The sequence below is a fragment of the Beta vulgaris genome, chromosome 2 (assembly GCF_026745355.1).
Source record: "Beta vulgaris subsp. vulgaris cultivar EL10 chromosome 2, EL10.2, whole genome shotgun sequence".
NCBI lineage: Eukaryota > Viridiplantae > Streptophyta > Magnoliopsida > Caryophyllales > Amaranthaceae > Beta > Beta vulgaris.
This window is the reverse complement of record NC_079203.1, coordinates 21,531,110-21,558,108: the sequence shown is the minus strand read 5'-3', so window position 1 is coordinate 21,558,108 and position 26,999 is coordinate 21,531,110. Positions and strand designations below refer to the sequence as shown.

The 26,999-nt window shown below is 37.5% G+C and overlaps 1 protein-coding gene across 5 annotated transcripts in view; it reads left to right on the top strand.

Annotated features, from left to right (window-relative positions):
* Nucleotides 1–3,231: 3,231 nt before the first annotated feature.
* The window catches only part of LOC104906283 (ATP-dependent zinc metalloprotease FTSH 12, chloroplastic), a 42,885-nt gene continuing 19,117 nt past the window's right edge, over nt 3,232–26,999 (top strand). For 2 of the 5 annotated variants that reach the window (XM_048638782.2, XM_010695019.4), the window contains exons 1-9: nt 3,232–3,854; nt 4,549–4,733; nt 9,768–9,994; nt 15,266–15,543; nt 16,027–16,104; nt 16,200–16,442; nt 16,530–16,670; nt 16,824–16,991; nt 19,211–19,323. In XM_048638782.2, the coding sequence (XP_048494739.1) occupies nt 3,495–3,854; nt 4,549–4,733; nt 9,768–9,994; nt 15,266–15,543; nt 16,027–16,104; nt 16,200–16,442; nt 16,530–16,670; nt 16,824–16,991; nt 19,211–19,323 (1,793 nt within the window). In that variant the 5' untranslated portion in view covers nt 3,232–3,494. Of the gene's footprint in view, nt 3,855–4,142; nt 4,259–4,548; nt 4,734–9,767; nt 9,995–15,265; nt 15,544–16,026; nt 16,105–16,199; nt 16,443–16,529; nt 16,671–16,823; nt 16,992–19,210; nt 19,324–26,999 lie in introns of all 5 variants that reach the window. The other 3 variants (XM_048638783.2, XM_048638784.2, XM_048638785.2) reach the window with 3 other exon arrangements.

Genomic DNA, 26,999 nt, shown 5'->3' with positions numbered 1-26,999 from the left:
CTTTAATGGACGACGCTGCACAGTATAGACGTTTGATGAGGCAATTGATTTATCTGGCTATTACTCGTCCTAATTTGACATATTCTGTCCATATCTTATCACAGTTTATGCAGGCACCACATGTTGCTCATTGGGAGGCTACCCTTTGAGTACTGGTGCAGTATTTGAAGAAAAATTCAGGACATAGAATTTTGTTTCGTTTTGCTAGCTCTCTCTGCCCGGAAAGTTGCTATGATTATTGGCTAATTGTCCTTTGACTCGACGGTCTTTGAGTGGATGGTTTGTTCTATTGGGTTATTCTACTATTTCCTGGAAAACTAAGAAGCAGCCTTCTGTGTCTCGTTCTTCTGCAGAGGCAGAATATCGTTCTATGACTGCTATTGTTTGTGAATGAAAATGTGATCTTAGCATTCAACATCCTGTAGGGATGCGGTTATTTTGTGATAGTCAATCTGCATTGTACATCGTCAAGAATCTTGTTTTTCATGAGCGCACGAAACATATCGAATCTGATTGTCATTTTGTCAGGGATGTCGTGACTGAAGGTCTTATTACTCCTTCATATGTGCCTAACAGATTCCAGTTGGCAGATAATTTTATTAAAACTCTTGGTAGGACGCAATTTGAATTTTTGTTATTCAAGTTGGGCATCAAAAATTTACATGCTCCAACTTGAGGGAGAATGTAAGGAAATAAGACACTATTTATTATTAGAGTTCATTGTGAAATATTATTTGTTTCCTGATTAGTTTTGGTAAAGGACTCTATATCCTTACTTAAATTGTATAAATATGATTTTGTGATTAATGAGAAGGGAGAACAAATTGACCAAAGTTTAACACATGTCCAAGCACAATCGATTTATTTGATCCCCTTAAACCTGAGCAATGATAAAGCGCTAACAGTTAGAGGGCAATTGCCCTCTAACAAGGACCAACTAACAAAAACATAAAGTTGGAAGGACAAACTTTTTAAAAACAAAAAGCACAAATTCCTCTCTCCTCTCTCCTCTGTACTTCCTCTCTCCTCTCTCCTCTCTCCTTGTACTACTACTTTACACCTCTTGCAAATTTGATCAGAATTTTGTAATATCCAAATCTTTGCAACAGTTTTTTTTTTCAATTATTAATTTTTTTTTCAAAATAAAAAATACACTAATGGTTATATTATTTTTTTGTCTATAATTGGAAACCAATATTGGGTTACTTCTACCTATCTTATTATTTCATTTAATTTTGTTATTGAAAGTTATATTTATTTTCTTTCAACATTTATAATCTCACAAAAATATATTTTCTTATAGAGATAAAATCGAGGAGAAATATTATATGGTGGGGTATGATATAATGTAGGAAAAGAAATGTGATGATCTAGGATTGTAGATTATCCATTGGGGTAAACAAATGATGGTAAAATTAATTGTAGATCATGAATGAGTTGGAAGAGTGAGAATTAATAAAATAATTATTTGTGTAGTAAATCTAAAAAAAAAGAGTAATAAGAAATATTCTTGGACGAACTAAGAGAAAGATTCTTATTATGGTTAAACTACACCAATCTATGCTACGTTTGTGATTAAACTACACTTATGCTAAACTGACCCATGTTTGTGTTTAAACTACATTGATTTATGCTAAACCAACCCATGTTTGTGGTGAAACTACACTAGTCTGCGCTATAGCAACCCATGTTTATGGTTAAATTACACTAATCTATGTTAAGCTTTTGGTTAAACTACACTAATATATGCTAAAGTAACCCATGTTTGTGTTTAAACTGCACTTGTTTATGCTAAACCAACCCATATTTGTGGTGAAACTACACTAGTCTGCGCTATATCAACCCATGTTTATGGTTAAACTACATTAATTTATGCTAAACTTGTGGTTAAACTACACTAACCTATGGTAAACTAACCCATGTTTGTGTTTAAACTACACTGGTTTATGCTAAACCAACCCATGTTTGTGGTAAAGCTACACTAGTCTGCTATAATTTCGGTTTCTTATTTTGTAATTCTTGAACTCCAAATGCTACAACTAATTATTGTTTATTTGAATTTAATGATATTATATGATATTATCTCAACTTAGTAGTCCTTATTAAAAGTTATTACTCCAGTCCTTGTCCTAATTAGATCTTATCAAAAGTTATTAGTCATTTTAGTCCTTGTCCTAATTAGACCTTATCAAAAGTTATTACCCATTGTCCTGATTACACCTTATTAAAAGTTATGAGTCCTTGTTTTTTTAGAATGTGTGCACACCTCGTTCTTGCTAAAATGGAGTTATTAATCTTTTTAGTTTGGAATATTATATTTTTATACAATTAAAAAATACACGAAATATGTTTAGAAGATCCATTTACAATATAGTTGCACAACTTATGAAATTATATTTGTTAGATGAGTACTTCTTTTGTTTTATTTTACAATGGATGATCCCGAATTTGGGATCATCAATTATTTTATTGATTCTCACTCTTCCAACTCATTCATGATCTACAGTTAATTTTACCATCATTTGTTTACCCCAACGGATAATCTACAATCCTTGATCATCACATTTCTTTTCCTACATTATATCATACCCCACCATATATTATTTCTCCTTGATTTTATCTCTATATGAAAATATATTTTTGTGAGATGATTGTATAAATGTTGAAAGAAAATAAATATAACTTTCAATAAAAAAATTAAATGAAATATAAGATAGGTAGAAATGACTCAATATTGGTTTCCAATTATAGATAAAAAAATAATATAACCATTGGTGTATTTTTTATTTTGAAAAAAAATTAATACCTGAAAAAAAAAACTGTTGCAAAGATTTGAAACATTACAAAATTCTGATCAAATTTGCAAGAGGAGAGAGGAGAGAGGAGAGAGGAAGTACAGAGGAGAGAGGAATGAGAAAATTGTACTATTCTTTTAGTTTTTAAAAAGTCAACCCTCCCAACTTTTTGTATTTGCTGGTTGGTCCTTGTTAAAGGGCAAATCTCTATTCTATATAGTATATGGGAAGAGGGGTAGGACACCAAAATATTAAAAAACCCCATTTTACCCTCATAACATCTATATTCTAACTACTTACTTTAATTTAAAAATAAAAATGAAAACTACCTAATTAATTTAAAAAGTAAAAAAAATACATTACAAAAAGAAAACCATCAACAATTCATATATCCCAAATTTATTAAATATAATTAACAATTAATTTAATTTTCTACATCTCATAAAAAAATTAATTTTCTACTTATTTTTGCATGCATCGCGTGCATACAAAAACTAGTGCCCTCTAACTGTTAGCGCTTTATGCTCCTTAAACCTCCCACCTCCTACACTCCCCAGAATAGATAAACCCCAGTAGCTTAGGCCTCAGGAAAAACAACTCTGGTTGCAGCTAACAAAATTCTGCACTCCTTAGTCCTCAGTGTTGTTAGTTCTCAATACTTCTCTAACATCTTTCTTCCTAATTTATCTCAACCTTTCCATGTCTGCCCCAACTCTCATCCCCAACCTCCAAACCGCAATCTTCTTCAAACCCATTTCACCACCATTACCATGTCGACGCGGAAGACCCAATTCTTCCCGCCATAGACCCATATTCTTGGCTTCTGCTTCTGGGAACCCAAATGGGTTATCCTGGGATAGGCTTTCCGGGTCGATTCGCCATGGTTCAGACCGATTTCTAAGCAAATTTGGTGAATTGATGAAGGAAACTGGGATGAATTTTGGGGATACCCAGAAGAGGATTTATACGCAGGTTAGCAAGTTTGAAGCTGGGTTCAGTCGTTTCAGGTTTGAATTGGTTCCTCAGTTCATCAATTGGAACAAGTGGGATAATTGGAAAGTAAGGATACTTGTTCCTTTTAATGATTTAATTTTGTTGTTTAAATTTTTGGGAAATGGTTACATGTTTGTTGCATTACATGGTACTTTGATAGCATTGAGATCGAGAGTTTTGAATTTTACAATTCAATGATATGACTAACTTGAAATTAGTGAAAACTCTTAGTTTTCTTGGTGGTAGATGAAATTGATGAACTTTGATGTTTTCTTAATAGCTGGCTCGCGGAGCTTCAACCCCTGCATATGTAATGTACTTATGTACTGTATGAAGTATTTTGTGCTTTTGCAGTAGATATGGAAGAAGATGGTTGTAAGAGGAAGGAGCAAGTGTCTTGATGCAAAGTCTTGTTTTCCATCACCCATCTGTTTGATAAAGTGATAGTATCTGGACTAAACGGCTCCTAGGTCTTGACTCTTGCATTTGTCCTGATGTTTGAGTACGACTTTTTTTGCATATGTGTTTGCTGCTATTTTTTTTTTTAAATTATTATATATTAATTGCCTGTTCTGTTTAGCTTATTCAAGTATAAATGCCTGGACCAAATATATAATTTGAGATCCATGTTTTTCTTGATTGGTATTATTTCTCATGTGGGATTTATGTAATACAGATGAAACTGGTTGATTTTCTCTCTTGCACGGTGATGTGTTTTTCAAATATGCACATATAGTATGGCTAACATATCACTTTGCAGGATGTAAAAGTTTGGAAACCTTATCGCATTGGTGTACTGGTGCTCTATTTAATTGCTATTGTAGTGTCTTCTCGAAAAATCTACACGGTTCTTCAAGCTCCTCGCATTGCTCAAGAAAAGAAAGAGTTAATGGAAGCATATATGGAGGCATTGATTCCTAATCCCACCCCAACCAATGTCAGGAGGTCAGATATAGTTACTATGCCTCCTATAAATTAATCAGCTAATTAAACAAATCCATCGCAATTCTTCCTTTACTAGTTATAATAGATATAGTAGGAACAGATACCAACGTTGTAACTGTTTATTTATTCATTTTTTGTTTCTTTCAAACATTAAGAAATTTTATGTCTCCAAGTCGTCATTTAGCTAATAAATATGTCCTTACCCCTTAATTAATGTGAACTATTTAGCTATTCAAGAATTTATCTTTTGGAGTCTTGAAATGTAGTATACTATCTGCATTTTTTGAATGGTCTACTGCCAATACCAACCCTTATCCTAGTACACAAAAGTGTATCTTCTATACTCTTGACATATAATATACTATCTACATTTTTTTGAATGGTCTACAGCCAATCAACCCTTGACCTAGTATGGAAAAGTGACATCATGGAGTATTCCAACTCTACAAGGAAATGTACTTGAAACCAATGTTATTAGGGATCCTACTTTGGATCACAATGGTTGGTAGGATCGAATTGGTAAGACTGTAAGGTTCTACGTTTGGGCAAAATAGTGATAATTACGTTGCAATATGCTAAAAGATTCGTATAATGTGTTGTCAACTTGTCATTCTCAAATGGTGCTAGTTGCTCAATACTCTAAGATTGATGTAATATGCAACTAAAATCTAATAGGCTGTGAAATCAATTTATGAATTTTTTATGATAGGAATGGATCGTAGAATCGTATTAAGATCCTAACGGGTGAATTTTGTAGTTGGGTAGAATTGAAATATCCCACGAAATTAAGATTAGGATCAGTATTGATGAGGTGCTTTTGAATCGGGATTCTAATAACTATACTAGCTCAAGGCTCAAGTGAGAACAATTAGCTTCAAATACTTTGAGGCATTAGTTGCATAGAGGTATAAAATCTATCATGCTAGAATTTTTTTTTTTAAATGATGAGAACATATAAGCGAACGAGATTACGATATAGTTTAATTGATGAAATTTGTTTTGAAAGAAGGGGTGTTTTGAAAGACAAAGAATGGTCATTTGTATGTCCTTTTTCTTTTTAAGATTCCGTTGGATGTTGCTAGAAGACTAGAAAGGCTCATGAAAGATTTCTTGTTGTTTGGGATAGGTGAGGGGAAAAGGGATCATCTTGTGAGAGGGGAGTGTGTCTCTAGATCTAAGGTGGAGGGTGGCAAACATTTGGTAATTTCGTGTCCTGTACTTTTGTAACTTGGTGTCTTAAAACACCGTTTTGGTGGGGAAGAGGTTTTGGCAGTTTCTGCTCAAGCCTGGTTGTCTTTTGCACAAAGTGATATTCAGCATATATGGTACTAAATGAAATGGATGGGATATGCTAACATGGGCTCAGATTCCTTTCACTTCCACTTTTCCTTTGAAGCTCTTTTCACTGATTCTCTTATTTTCCCTGGTCAATTTTACGGTGGTTAATGGAGCAATTGCTTTCTGGGAGGATTTTTTGGTGGCAACCATTTAGCATTATTTTATCTTCTCTTGTATATTGTCCTTTGCTCATCTTTTTTTTTTCTTTCTTTTGGGCAAGGAATGATGTTAAATTTCTCTTGAACTTTTCATCTTAGGGGGGTGGGATCTCATGATAGGGAGTATGGGGAGCTTACTAACTTGGTGGATATCTTTAATTCGGTCTCCTTTTTTCATTTTCTAGTGTAGATGGGCAATTCTTGGCATCTTTCTCTTGTTGCTTCATTTCTAAACACCTACTGGAAATGCGTAATCATCATCTTTTCCCTCAATCTACTTTCGTACACAAGGCTAAGGTTTCAAAGCCGGTGAAACCACTTGTTTGGTGCTAGTTCAAGAAAACTTCGTACTTTTGATAATCTATGGGCTTGTAGACCTGATAAGGCTCTTTCTACTCATGTGTGCCATGTATATCCTGCTAGTGAGGAGACAAGAATCATGCTACCACATTGCCTTGTGGCATTATTACTTTGGGAGAGGTTATATGGTACCGTTGGGATTCACTGAATTATTCCTATTCTTCTTGCTCATTTGCAGATTCATTATATTATTTTTAGCATGTAGAAGGGGTACACAAATATTGTTAGGGGTTTTAAAGAGGTCGGCAATCTCCATTAATTACTTTGTGGGAGTGAGTTGCATATTTAGCTTCGTCTTGGGCTCACGTTCTTTGGGATTTCTTAAACTTGTCCCCTTCTATTGTTTTATGCAATTGGACTTCCTTCTTTTCTTGTGCCTTGATTTTTGATAGTGCTCCAATCCTCCACAACTTTTTATCTTTTCACTTTTCTTATTGAATGAAATTGAGTTTTCTTATAAAAAAAATATCCAAACATTAGCTAACCACACAATTCCCTAACAAATTTGATAAAAGTATTATGTAAGGTCCTTTTTTCAATGGTGTCGCCAAATGTAGTATCAACATCCTCTCTTACATCAATTGTACTTTTCATTATATGAAAATAGGTTAGTAATGATTAAGCATTTATAGAATTTTCATGAAGAAATGCATTTGTTGTGAGTTCAAGTGGAAAGTATAGCATGGAAGGAGCCCTTGCTCTTAGAGTTAAATGTAAAGTTGCATAGTTTCTACGAGTTTATTACCTAATCGATGAACGTGATAAGCTTTGTTTGACTAGCCATTCAATGTTTTTGGAAAATGTTTGAGGAAATTGCAGATATCATTCATGACATCATATGGGATCTGCCTATAAAGCACCTAATATTATGGTTATTCTGCCAACCATGGGTACAGTTGTTTACATGTCTCTTTCTTGTTTGATAGCCATGATCTTTGCGTCTGCTCTTGACCAGAAAAAATGAATAGGGTGGAATTTCTTAATCGGAGTAACTTAAATTTTATACTATTAGAAAGCTTATTTATGAATGTGAGTTATCTTTTTATAATTTCCTGGCCTCATCTTAGTGGTGGGAGGTAAACACATTCCTAATGTCCTAAGTTGGTTTTGTTATGCACTTCTTCTCCATTAGAAGGAAGAGAAAGTATTCAGGGAGATTCTATAATATGAGTAGCATGTCCCACGGGGAATAGATCACTGTGTGCATAGGGGGAAGTTAGAGGTGTAAGACTTGCTATTTGCTAAAGATTCAATTCACTTTTAAAGTGATGATATCGAGAAGTCTTAGAATTATTTCTATTGGGATTCTTAACTTGATCTCGATCACAAGGCTTGGGTTCTCTTCTTCCAGAAGAGTGTGCCATTTACCCTCACTTGCCATTGCTCGACTAGGTAAGGAAGAAGAATGTGTTTCAAAAGGATTGATGCTTAATGAGTACTTGATCCTTGTTCACTCTACCTTTGAAAATGGAGAATAGATATGCTATAGTGATAGGTTTGGTTTGTTTGTTTGTCTTTGAGTAGATAGTAGAGAATTGAAACTTCACGAGTGGTGGCTAATGAGCCAAATAAATAATGCGTCATTACGAAAACTGGAGAAAGAAAATTTTAATTAGAATTGTTGAAAATACCACCCCAAACTTCTTTGTTTGCATATTGTGGAAAAATATAGAAAAGTAATTGGTTTCTACAGTTTTTCCATTGTTTTTTAGAAGAGGAAGGTATATGCAAACATATAACTAAAAATCTAATATCACTTCATAGATTAGATTTTCTTAGTCTCCAGAATTCTTTCTCATTGGTTTGAATGGAAAACTACATATATCAAACACGCATGTTTCTTCTACATCTTATGTTTTTCAATTGATTTTGTTCAAAAAAAGACAAAAATTATAACATTTAGTGGTCGACTTTGATATTTGGCTTCTTAATTACTTCCTATTTCCCAAACGCACTAAAGAAATCAGAGCTACAATGTCAAAATGAATACAACCCTTATCAATGATAAGATTTTATTATAAATTCGCTCTTTGATCACTATACCATAGAAATTTGATGATGGCTGAACATGTTGTTACTAATAAAGGACCATATAATTTGTTTCATGTTCGAGGTAATGAAGCGGATGCAAAGCCACTTGTTCTACATGAGCCTATTGACTTGGTTATGGAGCACCTAGGGTTCGAACTAAAGGGAAGAAACCAAGTGTTGGCATGTGTGGTAACTTGGCTCATGGAAGGAGGCGTGGACATGGAAGGCAAGGAGTAAAGAAGAAGTCCTAGTTCTGTTAGGATTTGTTCTTACTTATTACATAGAATCCTAGTTCTGTTAAGATTTGCTATGTTAGTTATTATTACATATCTTATTAGGTTTTATAGTTTAACTAGGATTACATATTAGGCGTGTTGAATTAGTTAAGTTTATCCCAATTTGATTCTTGTTAGGTTTTGTTTTCCTAGTTGCATTAGTATAACTTGTAGCCTATATATAGGCGTATTAGTACATGAATAAACTTAGATTTTCATTTGTGTTTAAACATACTTCTTGATTATTGTTTTGCTTGTGAGCTAAACTAATCAAACCATTAAAGACTTTTGAGGAGTGTTAAGTGTTTAGTGTTAAACATCTTAATTTTAGGAGTGTTATTAAGAGTGTTTAGATTCTTGTTTCAAGTTTCAGGAGTGATCTTGGTTCAAGAAATATCCCTTGTTCGAAATTGATTCATTGAGTGACGTTTCTTGGATTAAACAAGTTCAAGGTTCATATTCATACTTGATTATTAAGCTTCTTAGTTTAGTAATCATATCAGGAGGTGAAAATTTATGTGGTGTTAAGTGAATTATGGAATTTAAAGCAGCAGGTGCAATGATTATCTTTCTCTAGGTCCAACTTGCAATAATATGGAAGAACAAATTGCAAAATAGTTGGGGAAACACTTTCCATAAATAAGAACAGTTACAGCTCAAACCAGAAGCTGAATCTTTAAAAGCTAATTTTAAAAAATCTACTTGAGTGAAATGAACGAAAAGCAGCCAGCACTGCAGAAGATGCTACTGACTACTGCAACATAGAGGGCCAAAAGGCATACTAATATACGTGTCTCCTAAATTGGTCGTGTTTTGTGCTTGGTAATATTGAGATGTTGCTGAACAACATGGAATTTCCTGTGTGTATGCAGGTTGAAGAAGGGGATGTGGAGAAAAACCATGCCGAAAGGACTGAAAATGAAGAAGTTCGTTGAACGACCCAATGAGACTTTAATTCATGATAGTTCTTATATTGGAGAAGATGCATGGGATGATGATACAGAACAACCTGTGGAAAATCTGAAAAGCATTATCAGTAGTGATGCAAGTTTAAGTGCAGAAGACAAGGATGCAGTTGAAAGTGAGATTGGGGTTTCAGGTTAGGAATAAACGTTATGTTGAGGACAGAATTACAAATTTGCTAACTGAAACTCTGACTTAATTCATCATTTTGGCATTTAGCAGGAAGATTGTTGATAATATGAATTAACACCAACAGGATAGTGCATAGTGTATACAAGTTCCTAATGGGTAAAAGTCGCTTCATAACTAAAAATTGCATCAAAACCTGATATCTTGGCCTATCTATGTTCTTAGTTTCTGGCTTTATGCGATTTAGTACTTTTGTCAAACTTTGTTGCCTGTTCATATCTTTTGTTGACTTTGATGCCTTTTCTGGTTAAATTCGGATTTAAGAATGTGAATGAAAATGGAACCCAAGGATATGTAAACAATGGTACCTGGCACCCACCCACATCTTTCTCTTCTCTACTTTCCAACAACCACCACCATCCATCTTCCCTTCCCTAATATTCAAGACTCAGATTCCCAGTCCAGTTTCCGATTTTTGCTCCAAAGTCCTAATTTACTAATTGTAATTCGTGAATATATGCTTATTATATCCTAGCTGTTGCACTTCGACATTATGTATTTGGATTTTGTTGCATGTAGTCAATGTAATCTAGTCTTTGTTCTCTTTCTCTCTCTTTCTTCATGAAGCCCCCAGTACCCTCAAAAATTTCTGATATATTTCTATATTAATTTGTTATTCTTACAATGATTGGTGGAAATGAGTTTCAGTTGAATCCTGCTTTAATCTAATATACACATCGCTCACTTGTAGTATTTGGGCTGAACTTTGATGCTTCCGTGGAGTAAGAGGTTCTGTTGCCAGGGAGAAAACTCTTAAAGTCTAATAAAATACGGCCATTTTGCTTTCAGATTAGCCAAATTTTAATGGCTGCGATTTCATTATCTATAATTGCGATACAAGAACTGAACTAAAACATTTTTTTTTGCTTTAGTAATTACTTATCTTTCTTCCCTTATGCTGAACTTTACATTAGATTTTCTTTATCGAGATTCTATTATATTCTTAACATGTTTATTTTTACCTTCTAAATTATGTTAAATACTAGTACTTTTCTGTAGAAAAGGTACATGGATTCGAGGCTAGGTGGATAGTCCGATCCACCCATCACCCGCTTTATCGCGGGTTATCACCCATTCATTTGGGGCAGGTGGTGGATAATCCAGTCACCCATAGATATTTGCCGGCTTTAGCTAGGACATCCTTCACTCAAGGGATGTTAAAGAGTACTTAACTCGTGCATAAACTACTCTTTCAAAATTTTAGAGAGGATTGCATTTTCTTGGCATATGTTGTAGACTTATGATCAAGTAACTTCTCTAGTTGATCACGGTCATTTAGTGTCCCGCGACCGGGACACTGAAGTAACTTCTCTAGTTGATCAAATATTGTTGATGAAGTTATAATTATTTTATATAATTTTACCGGTCGGAGGTGGGTGTATGTGAACCTAGGAAGTTTGCCGCTCCATACACGCGATAAATTGAGAGAAAAAGTAAGCAAACATTTTAAGTGCATTTTGTGATTTCATATTGATTTCTGGCTAATTAGCAGCGGCGGATCTCAAATTTTTGTAGGGCCCAAGAAAATTTAAACATTACCTTTTAGAAATCCGGTCATTGTCACATAAGCAAGTCATATCAGAAGATAAATTTTGTATCAAATGATGAATAGTGCTTAAAATTAGCAAAACAGTTGGCCATAAAAAAAAGGAAAATAGATAATATTGCTTAGAAGAAAATCAAGATAATAGTTAGTTGATTAATAAAAATGAAAAATAATAGTATTTTTTTTGATGAAAAAAAAAATGTAAAAGACTTACCTCCAAATTACTTCTTGGTGCTGGTTTGTTACGGAAAGAAATTGAATGACCTTGAAATGTAAGTATATAATGCTATCACTTTATTTATTTTAATTAACTTTTAGTTATAAGCCTTGTGAATTTGCGTTATGCCTTTTCAAAAAATTTAGTCATGTATGAAAGAGTAGAGAGAATCTCTATTATACAAAGGAATTCTTTGCGGACCTTTTTTTGATAAAAAAATCTTGAGGACTTAGTTGTCCATGTGAAGTTACAACAATACCATAAAAACCACAAATCAACACCTTGATTTCACGGCTAACTATCTTTAAGTCCTTTCCCCTTTTATTATTATGAAGTGCTATAAGAACTGAATCAACATTTTTCTTTCAAAGAAGCATAACCAACACTCTTACAATGAGGTATACCTATTTTTGTGTTTTTGAAGCGTAGTTTGAAAATGTGGTTTAGGTCACGGTCGCGGTAATGGTCACGGTGATGTGGGAACGAGAATGATGTGGTTGTCGTACCGCTAAATATCGGCTTAAACCATGAGATATCTGTATAACCCGCCTAAAATGCGATTTCTTCACACCTTAACAATGCGCATAAATATCGGTTCAATAGTTTTGAATACCTTTACAACACGGGCGATACGATACGATGCGGCCTTGTTTTGACACCATGTTTTGAAATGGCGACAAACTAAGGTATAAGTCTAAAAAAACTAGAAAATCAATAACTTAAATTTACGAAAATAGAATGAACGAAGTAAATCAAGGATAAAAGAACTAGGGGATAGGGCAATCAATTAATCCTGAATCCAAAATCAAGACCAAGGGGAATCACAATAAGGGTTTTAAGGGGAATAATCATTCAATAGGAATCCTAGTTACTCTCTCGAGCTCATAGGAAAGCCCAATTAGTCACTTATGGCCTATTCTCATGGCTTGAGTAACTAATCTATTATATACATAACAAGATGATTAATTAAGAAACCCTCGAGAAATGCCTATTTTCATGGAGATTTCAATCTAACCGCCAAACCTAGTCTACTCCTAGCTTCATTCCTCAAAACTTTACTAGGAGTTCCTAAGTGCAAGCTAGTTAGGTGATTAATCACCCAACAAACTAAATAAAAATAGTTTAATTAACAAGCTAAACCTCAATGTCAAACTCCTTAACCTAGATTAAGGATCTAAGGACTAAATGAAAGCTACATCCCTTTCCCTAGTAGATAACTACTCACACATCATATTGGGAAAACAAAAAAAAGCTTCCAGAAATCTCATCATCATAACGATGGAGGGGGAAGAGAAAAGGGGATTCATAAACCAAGAAGACAAGATATAATTGAAGTAAAACAAGAAATCAACAAGATTAGAGATAGAGGAAATGAAATAAATAAGAAATTACAAACTTTTAATCTTGAATAAACTTTGAAAATGGAGTTCAAAAGCTTCAAGCTCAACTTTCTTTCTCCTAGGGTTCTAAGAATTTGAATGCTTAATCAAAATAAAATCTCATTTAGTAATAATGTAATAATATTTAACCTGACATGACAGAAGTTTGTCTTATATAGTGCTAAAATAACTAAGCGTAATTACAACGTAACCTCTATACAAAGAGGAGATTAGGAAAATTTTCGAAAAAATCAGCCGACTAGGTCGGGTTAACCCTGGGATCAAAAACTCGTCCGTTCCGTTACAGAACGGCCGTTCTGTAACGGATTTCAGACCCACCGTTCCGAGAAATGCCGTTATAACGCCGGGAGTTGAAATTCACACCAAACTCGCCGCGATACCGTTCCGTAACGGTGGAACGGCGTTCTGTAACGGGTTTTATATAAGAATGCCCGTTATTTCTGAAAAAAGTTAAAGGAAGAAGAAGAAGCGAAAGAGGGAGAAGGAGAAACCCTAGATCTAGAAATTGACGACAAGATCCATCACAAAAAGAAATCATTTGATGGGGCTTTTACTTGTGGGATGGAGGCGAGCCAAATGGTGTTGAATCTCCTGCCGGTTGTCTTCTCCGGCGACGGCAATCGGAGATGTAACATGGGGCTTTTCTCTCATCTAAGAGTTGCTACTTTTTACATGGTACCACGTGAACCAAAAACTGAAGCAATGTTTTATTTAAAAAGTGGAAGTACAGCTGTACTTTTTTATATTTAAAAAGTAGCAGTGCAGCTGTACCACATCACAATTAAGAGTAGTACACCTCTTCTCTTCTCCTATCTCTCTCAAACAGTGAACAACTATATACAATAAAGTATAAACCATTGGGTTTTTTTTTTTCTTTTTACTTTTTGTTAGTACTAAACCTTTGAACTTCAAACTATATAAATGAATAAATTTAAAATATATTTGTAAATATCCCAAAGAGTGCATTTATAATACTATTAGACACAATTTAAAGAAAAAAACATAAAACAAAATTAAATTGCCACTTATGTGAATTTTTCCAAAAAATTCACGCCGCGACGGCCGCGAAACGTTCTATTTGGCCGTTACGGGGCGTTCCCGCGAAAACGCGACCGTTACCGCGAACGCGACCGCGACCGCGTTTTTTTTCTATGGGTTAACCAGACCCGAGGGATTGGGTTGACCCGGACGGGTCACCTTGACAGGAGCCATAGTGAAGTTTGTTACGAGGTGACCCCGACAGGTAGGGCAACCCCGGCTCTCGGGTCACCTTGTTTTGCCCTCCTTGATGTCTTTTTGGCTCTTTTGATGCTGCTTTGACCTTGCTCTTTGATTCTTTGGTCCGGGTCCATGCAAACACCCTCCAAGCATGCTACTAAATCCTGAAATATGGCAAAAGCACACAAAGAAAGAGAATACAAGGGGTAATACACATTTCAAGCAACTAGCCAATCAATGGAACCAAACTAACCTAAAAGCTCTAGAAAGTTATTCCGAAACCGCTAAAAAGTAACAAGATAAACAAGATATCAGTTATTTGGGGTTATTAGATTTAATACAAGTTAGTTTATTTTTGCTTTCGCACGGATCGCGTGCATATATGACTGGTATCTAGAGTATTGTAGCCATTTCAGGAGATCTGGTTTAGCCTTTGGACGATTGCCTTACTAAGCTTTACAGTCTTTGAATATTCTCACCTTTTCAATTCTGAAGCCTCTATCAGTCATAAATCATATTTTCCGGGCTTTCAAGAGCCTGGCACCAGCTGGCCCTGACTGAAAGTCCGCCCCTGCCAATTGGTAGAGGTAAACCAAACAAGGACTTAGGTTTTCTAACATTAGCTAATGATAGCTAAGTCATGATTCCTCACAATGAGATAGTTAAATAAGTTTCCAATTGGATTTTGTTAAGGACCTGCCTCCATTAAAGTTCAAATTTCTCAGATTATGCTCTAGATGCTATACCATTGACTGATAGTATGAACTCTGCTTTCTGAAGGTATCGCTTATTTTTATTGTCTAATCTTGCAATCTTCCTTTCTTAATTGCATGGCAGCTCATAAGCAAGAGCTTGCTGGATCATGGCGTGAAAGGCTTAAGGCATGGACAGAAATTATGGAAAAGGATAAGTTGGTAGAGCAGATTAGTCCTTTGAATGCCAGATATTCAGTTGAATTTGACATGAAAGAAGTTGAGGAAAGTCTTCGTAAAGATGTGGTAGAAAAGGCATCAGATGCACAAGGAACCAGGGCTTTATGGATTTCTAAGCGTTGGTGGCGCTACCGACCTAAACTACCATACACTTACTTTCTTCAAAAGCTTGATAGCTCAGAGGTAATTGTGCCTGTTTTATTGTCTCGTCTTGCACAATTGGTAGGTTTTTGAGGGACATCTGAATTCCTATATTTGTTGAGTTGTTTAAACAGTGCACAGCTCAGTGTTGTCAATGATATATTGGATTATTGGTGGGTACTCTGTCTTTGCTGTAGACATGTCTAGCTTCTTCCTTCTCATAAAACTCGTCTAACGTATGGATGTTAGGGATCTCTTTACTGGAAGGTCAAATGTGTAAGGGAAGAATATACTTTTGCTTGCTAAAACTGATATTTTTAAGGAGAAGTAGGCAATTTCTTGGGATATACTTCAGCATTGGAAGATGTGGAAGTTATTTTTAGAGTCGTGGTTAGTTACGTTGACTAGATCTCCTACTAATATGACCAGGAATTTGGTATACAAGTTCTGCTAACTTGAGGTTTCAGATAGGAGTGTTTCATAAGCAGGATGGAATTATCTTTGGCTCTTATATATCTTTGCCAGGTTGCAGCTGTTGTCTTTACTGAAGATTTAAAGAGATTATTTGTGACAATGAAGGAAGGTTTCCCTTTGGAGTATGTTGTAAGTAACATGTGTACATAATGTGTGTATGTTCTGGATAAGTATTAGTCTTTATATTTCTTCTATATCCTTAAACTTTTTCCTCCCTTTGGTAGGTGGATATCCCTCTTGATCCATACTTGTTTGAGACAATTTCAAATTCTGGGGTTGAGGTGGATCTTCTTCAGAAACGGCAAATCCATTATTTTTTGAAAGTTTTGATTGCGTTATTACCAGGAATTCTGGTTTTGTGGTTTATAAGAGAGTCCGTGATGCTTCTGCACATTGCTTCCAGCCGTTTTCTTTATAAGAAGTATAATCAATTATATGATATGGCATATGCAGAGAACTTTATAATGGTAATTATTCAGATCCTGGTCATAAAGTGCAACTTTTTCTATCTAATTGGCTAGTTTATTATCTGATTCCATCTGACTGTTTCGTAGCCTATTGGTGAAGATGTTGGAACAAAGTCAATGTACAAAGAAGTAATATTAGGGGGTGATGTTTGGGATCTTCTTGATGAAATTTTGATATACATGAGCAACCCAATGCAGTTCTTCGAAAGGGAGGTGCAATTTGTGAGGGTAATAGTCTTGTTCATACCCACTTGTTAATTAGTAGTTGTTGTGGTTAATATTGATTTTAGGACTTTTTCCAGGTTGGTCTGCCTTGTATGATTCTATTTATACTCTTGTATATATGTGGATGGTAAATGGGCTGTCATGTGTCTGTGGCAGGGTATTCTTCTTTCAGGACCTCCAGGTACTGGTAAAACACTGTTTGCAAGAACACTTGCAAAGGAAAGTGGTTTGCCTTTTGTGTTCGCTTCAGGTGCAGAGTTTACTGATAGTGAGAAAAGTGGTGCTGCGAGGATCAACGAAATGTTTTCAATTGCACGGAGAAATGTAACAACCATCCTTCTCTTTTACTTAATGTCATGTAGGAAACCAAAGTTGGGTTTATTTTTTGACATTTTTGGCTTTCATAGCTAGAGCTTTTGTTGATAATTAAGGGCTGAAATTTCTGCTGCTTTTATTGGTTTTATTTGATACGCTCAGATGGGGACGTTAGAGTTACATAGGTAGTTGCCGACCCTTTTTTATTTTTATTCTTTTTCATGTTGAGTATAATGTTTTCTGTGCTAGAGTTGAACTCTGAAAGTTAGCAGATTCAAACCCTTGTTCTTAAACTTTTTTTAGCATAAACAAAAAGCGTTAATAGGCCAGTCTGATTCCCACTACAGCTGCCGTAGGAAGGGTGGGATACTATTTTCAGAGTCATTATCTGATTGTTTTACTTCCTTTAATTTGGAGAAGCTATCGTGAAGTTCTAATACACTTTGAGAAGGTTGTTTTTCTAAAGTCTATAGTAAATCACTTCTTTTTCTTTTTCTTTTTCTTTCTTTCACAAGTATTTATCATTCTTTTGGAACCTGTGTTTTAATACCTTAATAAAAGCTAGGGCTGCAAACAAGCCAAGCTGAGTCAAGTCGAGTTTTAACTTGTTCGAGCTCAGTTTGGTAAGAAATGTTAGTTTTTGAGCATGACTCGACTTGTAATGAGCTTTTAGTTTTCTTTTGCAAGCTTGACTCCTTAGCACTTGACTTTGCTTGGGCTTCGCTCTCTAGCGTGCTTGTTAGTATTTTGAGCTAGACTGCGCTTGATTTAATACTGAGTGATTATTCTTTATAAGGGAATTTGTTTAAAGATCTTACACCTAATATCAAGTTTTTGCCAATCTTCTTGTTAGATAAAAGTAATGACCAACTTTTGCATGCATACAGTTGACAAATAAGCTGTATGTTCTAAATGCTTCAATTTTCTTCATAAGATATCTAATTAATCAAAAAGAATTTTGAATTTCGAAACCTTTTCGAGCTTGAATAATTTTTAGATGATCTATAACTGGAGATGAAGAAGCTTCGAAACGAACTGATGAGAGCATGGAATCAAAACCCAGCTGTTCCGTTATGTAATGGTTTCTGTAGCGGATTTGGAAGTTGCCATTATGAGAAATCCTGTTATAGAACGCCGCGGCAAAAATAACATCCTTTTCGCCGCGTCCTTTGTTACGTAATAGTGACTTTCAGAGTTAGAGCATTCTTTTTTCTGTTACGTCTGTTCTTTTGACAGACTTGATGAAAGAAAAAGCATAAATAGTAAGAAACACAACATGCACACTCAAGAAGGAAGAATAAATTAGTGGGGGCATTTAAGTTTTGTTGAATATGAGTCTTTTCATATATTATGAATTTGATGAAGAAATACTTCTTAAACTATACATTGGCAAATATGACGTTAAATCACTTGTATGTGATTTTTTTTGAAAAAATCCACTCTTGTTAGCCGCGATATGCTCCACACGTCCAATAAGCGATAACGCGACTGCACCAGTGATTTTTTTCTATGGCCGAGAGTTGGTTCTGAAATTTGGACATTATTGAGTCAAACGTGGAGCTCAAGAGTGGCTCATTTACTGAATGAGCTTAAGATTTTCGTTCGAGTTTGTTTATCCACGTAACAAACGGGCTTAGACCGAGCTTGTCTATGAGTGGTTCACAAATGTATTAGCTCATGCTACTTTTTTCAAGAATTTCAAGCAAATTGGGAAGCGGCTTATTATTTTTTTCAGTTTCCAATAATCCAATTTTTAATATTTTTGAAAACTAAAAACAAAAATATGAAAACCAGGAGAAGTATTTCTGTCTGTTATCAGTTTCAATATTGACAAGATTAGTATAACTATGACTAACTTTAAGAGTTTAAGTTTATTAAAGCACTTATAGTATATGAATTCTAAAATCATAAAACCAAAAATTGAAAACTCACCCTAGTAGAAAAGAGTACACGAGGTTATGTGGCATAGGCATGTGATTGTTTAAGTTCTGCTCAAAGCCTCAAACTCTAATGTTTAGACTGCAGTAGATATGGAACTGATGTTAGGTGGGAGTAATGCTCTGCAAGGATATGTGTCAGCTTTATCTTTTTAGCTTGTTACAGAGTTGCAGTAGCTGTCTCAGAACGTTTTTCCAAGATATCAAAGGAAACTGAGTATTTTAGTTTTTGTTGGATAACCTGAAGTGATAAAGTTATTTGATGGCATTTTATTTTGATGTTCTTTGCAGGCTCCATCCTTTGTATTCATTGATGAAATTGATGCCTTAGCAGGAAGGCATGCGAAAAATGATCCACGAAGGAGAGCAACATTTGAGGCCTTGATTTCTCAGCTGGATGGAGAGTAAGGCTCTAACCTTCTGCTTGTTTCTGTTGCATTGCCGAGCTTATCTGTCGGTCAGCTGAAGTGGCTAAAGAACAATTTTAAGTATTTCGTATGAACCAAAGGACACACTTATTGCAAACATGTGCTCTAAGAAATTGCATAAAAATTGCCCTTAGTTTTGGCAGATCTCTCATCCACAACAACAATCAACAAACAAAGCAATATAGAATAAGGTAACCCAGAATATTGAGAGGAAGGTGAAGATGAGATTGATAAAAGAAGGTAACTACAGGATAGAGAACATTCGAGAGGTTTCCCACTCTCCCAAACCAAATCTTTCTTAATGATTAGCTACCCATCACACAGCCCCCACTCCCCTTTTATTCTCATTCCTTCTGTACAATACTCATTCTGTTATAACCGAAAAGTGCTACGTGTGATATTCTTTTTGTCTCTTCCTCAAGTACTCACTGATTTACTGATTTGCCCTTGCCCTCCTCTTGTATGTGAGAAGCCCAGGCCTCCTTAGCTGATGCATCACAATACCGCCCCCCCAAAGATTCACCTTGTCCTCAAGGTGGAAGGAAGGAAAACGCTGATGAAGTGGTTGCATATCCTCCCATGTTGCCTCGAAAGAAGGTAACCCCTGCCACTTGATCAAAACTTCCGTAGTCACCTGCTGCCCTTGGCGAATTTGCCTCACATCCAACAGCTCCTCAGGCTCCCCTATGAACTCCAAATCTGCAGAGATATGAGAAGGAAGGGTAGGATTAACTGGAGCACTCCCAATCACCTTTTTGAGCTGTGAGACGTGGAACACAGGGTGCACTTTACTCCCCACTGGCAGGTGAAGTTTGTATGCTGTAGGCCCAATGCGCTGAATCACAGGAAAAGGCCCATAATAGCGTGGAGCAAGCTTTTCAAATGGCCGTTTGGCTAATGACTTCTGCCGGTAAGGTTGGAGTTTCAGAAACACCTCATCCCCCACTTGAAACTCCACCTCAGTACGGTTTTTGTCTGCAAAATACTTCATCCGCTGCTGTGCGCGCACGAGATTGACCTGTAAATCATCCAACACCGCGTCCCTGTCTTGTAACATGTCTTCCAAGCTCCCAACAGCCGTTATTCCCTTAGGTGCTCTCGTCACATGGGGGGGTTCACGTCCATACACAGCCTTGAACGGGGATATCTTTGTAGAGGTGTGAGGAGAAGTATTGTAGGAAAATTCGGCCCAAGGTATCCACTTGGCCCACGCCCTTGGGTGGCTGCCCACAAAACAGCGGAGATAGGTCTCAAGACTGCGGTTGACAATCTCCGTTTGCCCATCGGTCTGGGGATGATAGGCGGTACTCTTCTTCAGAGACGTACCATGAAGGCGAAAAAGCTCCTTCCAAAACATACTCAAAAATACACGGTCTCTGTCTGAAACTATAGAAGTAGGAAATCCATGTAAACGTACTACCTCCTTGATGAATAATTCAGCCACAGTGAGAGCCGTGAATGGATGACGGAGAGTGAGAAAATGAGCATACTTAGATAACCGATCTACCACAACCAAAATAGTGTCAACTCCCTTGGATATCGGCAATCCTTCAATAAAATCCATGGAAAGATCCTCCCAAATCAATGAAGGGACAGGTAAAGGCTGGAGCAATCCCCCTGGATGCTGTTGGGAATGTTTCTGCTGTTGACAGATGATACAGTGCTGGACATATCTGTTAATCTCCTGTCGCATACCCTTCCAATACCACTCAGAAGCAAGGCGTAAATACGTTTTCAGTTCGCCAGCATGCCCCCCCATGGGAGAATCATGATATTCTCGAAGTAAAACCAGAATGAACACTGAGTTGGGAGGAATAACATACCTGCCCTTGAACATCAATTTATCCCCTATCATTGAAAAATGCGAGACCTCCTTACCTTGCTGCACTTCGATTTTAATCTGATGAAGGAATGCATCGGCTGCAATTTCCCGTTCCAGCTCACCCCAATCCACTTCATGGCTAGTTACCATTGCCCCCAAAACAACCTCCCCCACGGTTTTCCTAGAAAGAGCGTCCGCTACTCTATTCGAACTCCCGGGTTTGTACTGAACTTCAAAGTCGTATCCCATCAACTTACTCATCCATTTCTGAAATTCCGCGCCAATTTCTCGTTGTTGAGTGATGTACCTCAAGCTTTGTTGGTCGGTTCTAACCACAAAATGTCGCCCCAAAAGGTAATGTCGCCATTTTTGCACTGCAAAGCATATTGCCATCAATTCTTTTTCATACACTGATTTTTGTTGAGCCCTCACCCCCAACAGTTTACTATAGAAGGCTATGGGTCTGCTGGCCTGCATCAAAACCGCCCCTATGCCATATCCCGAAGCATCCGTTTCTACCACAAAGGCATGCCCAAAGTCCGGCATGGCTAACACCGGAGCTGTTACCATGGCGGTTTTCAAAAACTCAAAAGCTTCAGTCGCCTCCACGGACCATTTAAAATTATCTTTCTTGAGTTGCTCTGTCATGGGTCTTGCTATATGCGCATAGTTAGCCACAAACTTGCGGTAGTATCCAGTCAAACCCAAAAACCCCCTTAACTCCCTGAGGTTTTTTGGCACGGTCCATTCTACTATGGCTCGAATTTTTTCTCCATCCATTGCTACCCCCTCCTCCGATATCACATGTCCCAAGTAAGCCACTTCCCTCTTCCCAAACTCACATTTCTTTTTATTCACAAACAGAGAGTTTTCCACCAGAATTTTCAGTACCAACTCCAAATGTTGCACATGCTCATCCTCACTACGACTATATATAAGGATGTCATCAAAGAAAACCAACACAAAACGACGTAAGTAAGGACGAAATACCTCGTTCATCAAGGATTGAAAGGTAGCCGGGGCGTTAGTGAGCCCAAAAGGCATGACTAGGAACTCATAATGCCCCTCATGAGTCCGGAATGCTGTCTTGTGGGTGTCCTCGGGCCTCACTAATATCTGATGGTATCCTGCCCGCAAGTCCAACTTCGAGAAAACTGTTGCCCCATGTAATTCGTCCAACAACTCATCTATGACCGGAATGGGATACTTGTCAGGCACCGTTTCCTTGTTCAATGCTCTATAGTCCACACAAAACCGCCACGATCCGTCTTTTTTCTTCACCAAAATCACTGGACTCGAGAAAGGACTTGTGGAGGGACGAATAATGCCGGCAGCAAGCATCTCTTTGATCAACCTCTCAATCTCGTCTTTTTGGAATTGTGGGTAACGATATGGCCGGACCCCTACTGGGTTACTTCCCTCCTTAAGCACTATGGCGTGCTCATGTCCCCTCTTCGGTGGCAGCCCGTCGGGCGCTTCAAACACCCCAGCCCACTTCGACATTACCTCCTGCAAGAAGACGGGAACCTCCTGCCCTTCATGCCCCACTTCCTGTCGAACCCTTTCGGTCACCTCCACGCGATTCAGCTCTAACCACCAGCCTCCACCTTGCTTGCGTAGGGTCCGCAACATGGCCTTAGGGACACCTTGGAACGAGCCAAGGAAGGATTCCCCTTCAGAGTATACTTATTCTGGCCCACTTCAAAAGTCATTTCTTGTGTTTTCCAGTTGCTAACCACCGTCCCCAAGGTCTCCAGCCACTGAACTCCGAGGATTACATCGGAATTTCCCAACCAAGAGGGAGGAAATCCTCCTCCACTACTAACCCATCTGTCAACATCAATTCGACCCCCTTACAAACCCCTGTCCCTCTGACCGCTTGCCCATCTCCCAAATATACTCCAAATTCCGCCGCCTCCGTCACCGGAATTGACAATTTCGCAATTGTGGTAAGAGAGAGAAAGTTATGGGTGGCCCCCGGGTCCACCATAACTATGACTTCATGTCCTTGAATTCGCCCCACTAACTTCATGGTCTTAGGGTTGGAGAGCCCTATGACCGAATTCAATGAAACTTCCGGCGGAATTTCGTCAATCGGAGACGTGGGTGGTTCGCTTCCACTGTTGTTGCCCTCCATATCCTCCTCTTCGAGATCCTCCAAGAATAGCACGCTTAATTCCTTTCGTGGACACCTGTGGCCCACACCCCATTTCTCATCACACTTAAAACAAAGCCCCTTTGCCCTTTTTTCTTGTAATTCTTTCTCAGTCAACCTTCTCATTTCCCCAAACCCTCTACTATTTGGGCTCACTGATTTCACATTGTTAACTGAGTGTTGTGAGGAGTTTGAAGCTGCGGCCCACTGCTTGGAACTTGCTACGGATCCTCCTGCTGGGCCATGATAAGAGGTTGCTTGTAAATTTGGGCCCCGGTTGTAAATAGAAAATGGCCCAGTACGTGGCCCCACTCGCTTAGCCCCATTTACCCTATTCCTTTCCTCAAGCTTCAGGGCCAACTCCATGGCCTGATCCAAATTATATGGATTTAAAACCCGAATCTCAGTTTGCAATTCAGGGCTTAGCCCATGAATAAATTTACCCATCAATATTTCCTCTGGTATTCCCTCCAACGGTGCAGCCATTTCTATGAACTTCCTCCGATAATCCCATACCGTGGTGGTTTGTGTGGTGGCGAGCCATTGCTCGTGCAAGGAACCGGCGTTCATCGGGCGAAATTGGTTCAACACAAACGTCTTCAGGTTGTCCCATGAGCGAAAAGGACGGCGCTTATTTTCCCATTGATACCACCGCAGGGCGTCGCCCTCCATGGCAACCACCGCTGCCTCTAACTTCTCCGCCTCCATCAACCCATAGAAATCAAAGAACCTTTCCCCTCTCAGAATCCAACCATCCGGGTCCGTTCCATCAAACACTGGCATATCAAGTTTCCGGTGTTTCCAGTTACTTCCCGGTCCGGCTCCACCACTTTTTCCACGAATTCCCCCTCGCCATCCACCAGTCCCTCCGCCGTCAAACACCTCATTTTCCCTTCTTCGATTCGCTCCGTCTCCCTGATCTTCCCCTTCAACCTCCCGAACTTCGTCGGCCCTCCGGTTCGGCTCAGCCCGGATCTGTTCCAAGGCTGATCTCACATCTGCCTGAAACTTACTTTGATCCGCCCTAGCCGCCGCTAAAACCCCTTCCAGGTTTTCCCTTGTCCTATCGATTCTTCCCTCTAACCGGAAGTTAGCCACCTCCAGATCCTCTCTACTTTTTCGCAGCATCTCTTCCATTCTCTGAGATATCTGTTCGGCGATGGTGAGCTTCACTGCTTCCATGGCCGCCCCTACTGAGGAAGATATCTGGTCAGCAATGGAGTTCTGAAGCTGGCTCAACTGTGTTTCCACAATATCCAACCTCTGATTTGACGTCGGAGGCGCCATTTTTACTCCCCGGAGCAACCGCTCTGATACCAACTGTGATGGTCTATATTTCGGTCACCTGCAAACAACACCACGCTACCAATATCCACAACAACAATCAACAAACAAAGCAATATAGAATAAGGTAACCCAGAATATTGAGAGGAAGGTGAAGATGAGATTGATAAAAGAAGGTAACTACAGGATAGAGAACATTCGAGAGGTTCTCCCACTCTCCCAAACCAAATCTTTCTTAATGATTAGCTACCCATCACACAGCCCCCACTCCCCTTTTATTCTCATTCCTTCTGTACAATACTCATTCTGTTATAACCGAAAAGTGCTACGTGTGATATTCTTTTTGTCTCTTCCTCAAGTACTCACTGATTTACTGATTTGCCCTTGCCCTCCTCTTGTATGTGAGAAGCCCAGGCCTCCTTAGCTGATGCATCACACTCTCTTTAGGGGGATGCGTAGAGGCTCCAGTTATAGAGGTGGTAGAAAAACCACCTAATGTTAGAAAATCTACACACCAATAATGGTTACAATCAGAGTTACAGGACTTACAGCACACTATTGAAACTAAACACAAGCAGACATCAAGTCACGAGAAATATCGCTCTCCTTTAGGCGACATTCATCCAATACATGAGTGTGCACATGGTCGAATGGAAAGCCTTTAGGATACAATGAAGCCCCGTTAAATTGATTTGCACTGAAGAATCTTATCCTAAAAATTTGTAACTAATAGGCTTGCTTATGTTATGCCATATACACCTGCAGAATGTATTTCCGTGATTTGAGAAAACTTTTGAAGTAAAAGTTTTTCTGGTTCTATGTAAAAAGTTGACATAGGGAAGTTTTTATAGAGGACGAGTATTTGGTGGTTTGAAGAGGCACCATAAAAAAGATAAGCAGTTTTTTAAACTGCCTTGCATACAAATAAGATAATTAAATTAAAATAGCAGTCTGATTAATAACTCATGCTCATGCCGCGTACCAAGTGCAAACTCTATGATTATAATAAGATTATATCATATAAGCAATTTAGCCAATATGCTCTGTTACAATTCTATTGCAAGACTTTATATATAAATATAAGTTTTCCTCCTCTGACCAATGTGGGACGATACTTCCATATTTCAGATATTCCAACACCTAATGCTATATGCTAACCTGCAGAGAGTCTGAGAAATTGCCAGCATTCTAACTGATTATATATTCCATAATATTGGTATAGCCATCTGATCACCACATCTAAACCTGATGAGGGCCCCCTAAATGAATATATATGTGTTAATTGTAGTGGAGGGCCAAACACTAAATCCAACTTGCATGCTAAAGAAGCTTCTCACAATCTCTATGCTACTATATCTTTGCTTCTTAATAATAAGGGAAACTCTCTTTGTTGCTTATCCAAAAAGAAGTAATTAAAGTTGCACTTTCACATGGCATCTATAAATACATTTTATTTTTGCTCTTTGGAAATTGAATATTCTTTTATTGAATTGTTGTCTTTCCCCTTTTTGATAAATAGAACATTAGAGTCGTCTACAAAATTTTGATCATCCTCTGTAATCGAACTTTCTTCGAATTACAATTTCCATAAGGACGTTAGACTTGTTAATGCCAGTTAAGGGCATATTTATAGATCTTGGTGACTCAAGGTCACCTTTGCATACATCTTACTCTTCGTAGAACATACTTGATTGGGATTTAGGAATCACATGTGGTGTGTCTATTTGTTGGACCAGGGCTTTCTAGTTTTTTTTTTTTTTTTGGCTTCATGTGGAAAGAATTACTTATGGATATTTTGAGAACTTTTATAGCTATTTTGTTTTTTATTAGTTTAATGTGACACTCAATTCTTAGTCCGATGGACTTTTGGTTAAATTAAATTGTGTCACTATAGTAAATGCCATATTTGGTTAGAATGGAATGAAGTTTGCTAACTCCACATCATCAAACTTGTTTTTGTGCGATAGAGTTATTCACTTTACTTCTTGTGGGCTAGGGTGGGTAGGGATTTAAGGAGTTTAGTGCCACTCTATGAAGGAGATATGAAGTTAATATGTAGTCACTACTAAACTTTAAAAACTTCTTTTCTTCTTTTCTTTTATATCTTCAATATATGAATTTCTCTTAGATTTATATATTTAATGATAGATAATTTATGGAAGTAATGTTTCCTAAGCTGTGTAGATTTTAGGTAACTTTTATATTCGTTCCTTGTATACGTAGGATTCCATGCACATGGTTATATATGTATTGTGAATACAATAAAACCCTCTCGAATTTGACGTGTTACCAAGAACATAGAGATTCTTCTTCCTTCCTTATCACAAAGCTCATGACTTAACATCATAGGGATAAAAAACACGGTTGCGTTCGCGTTGTCGCGGAAACGAC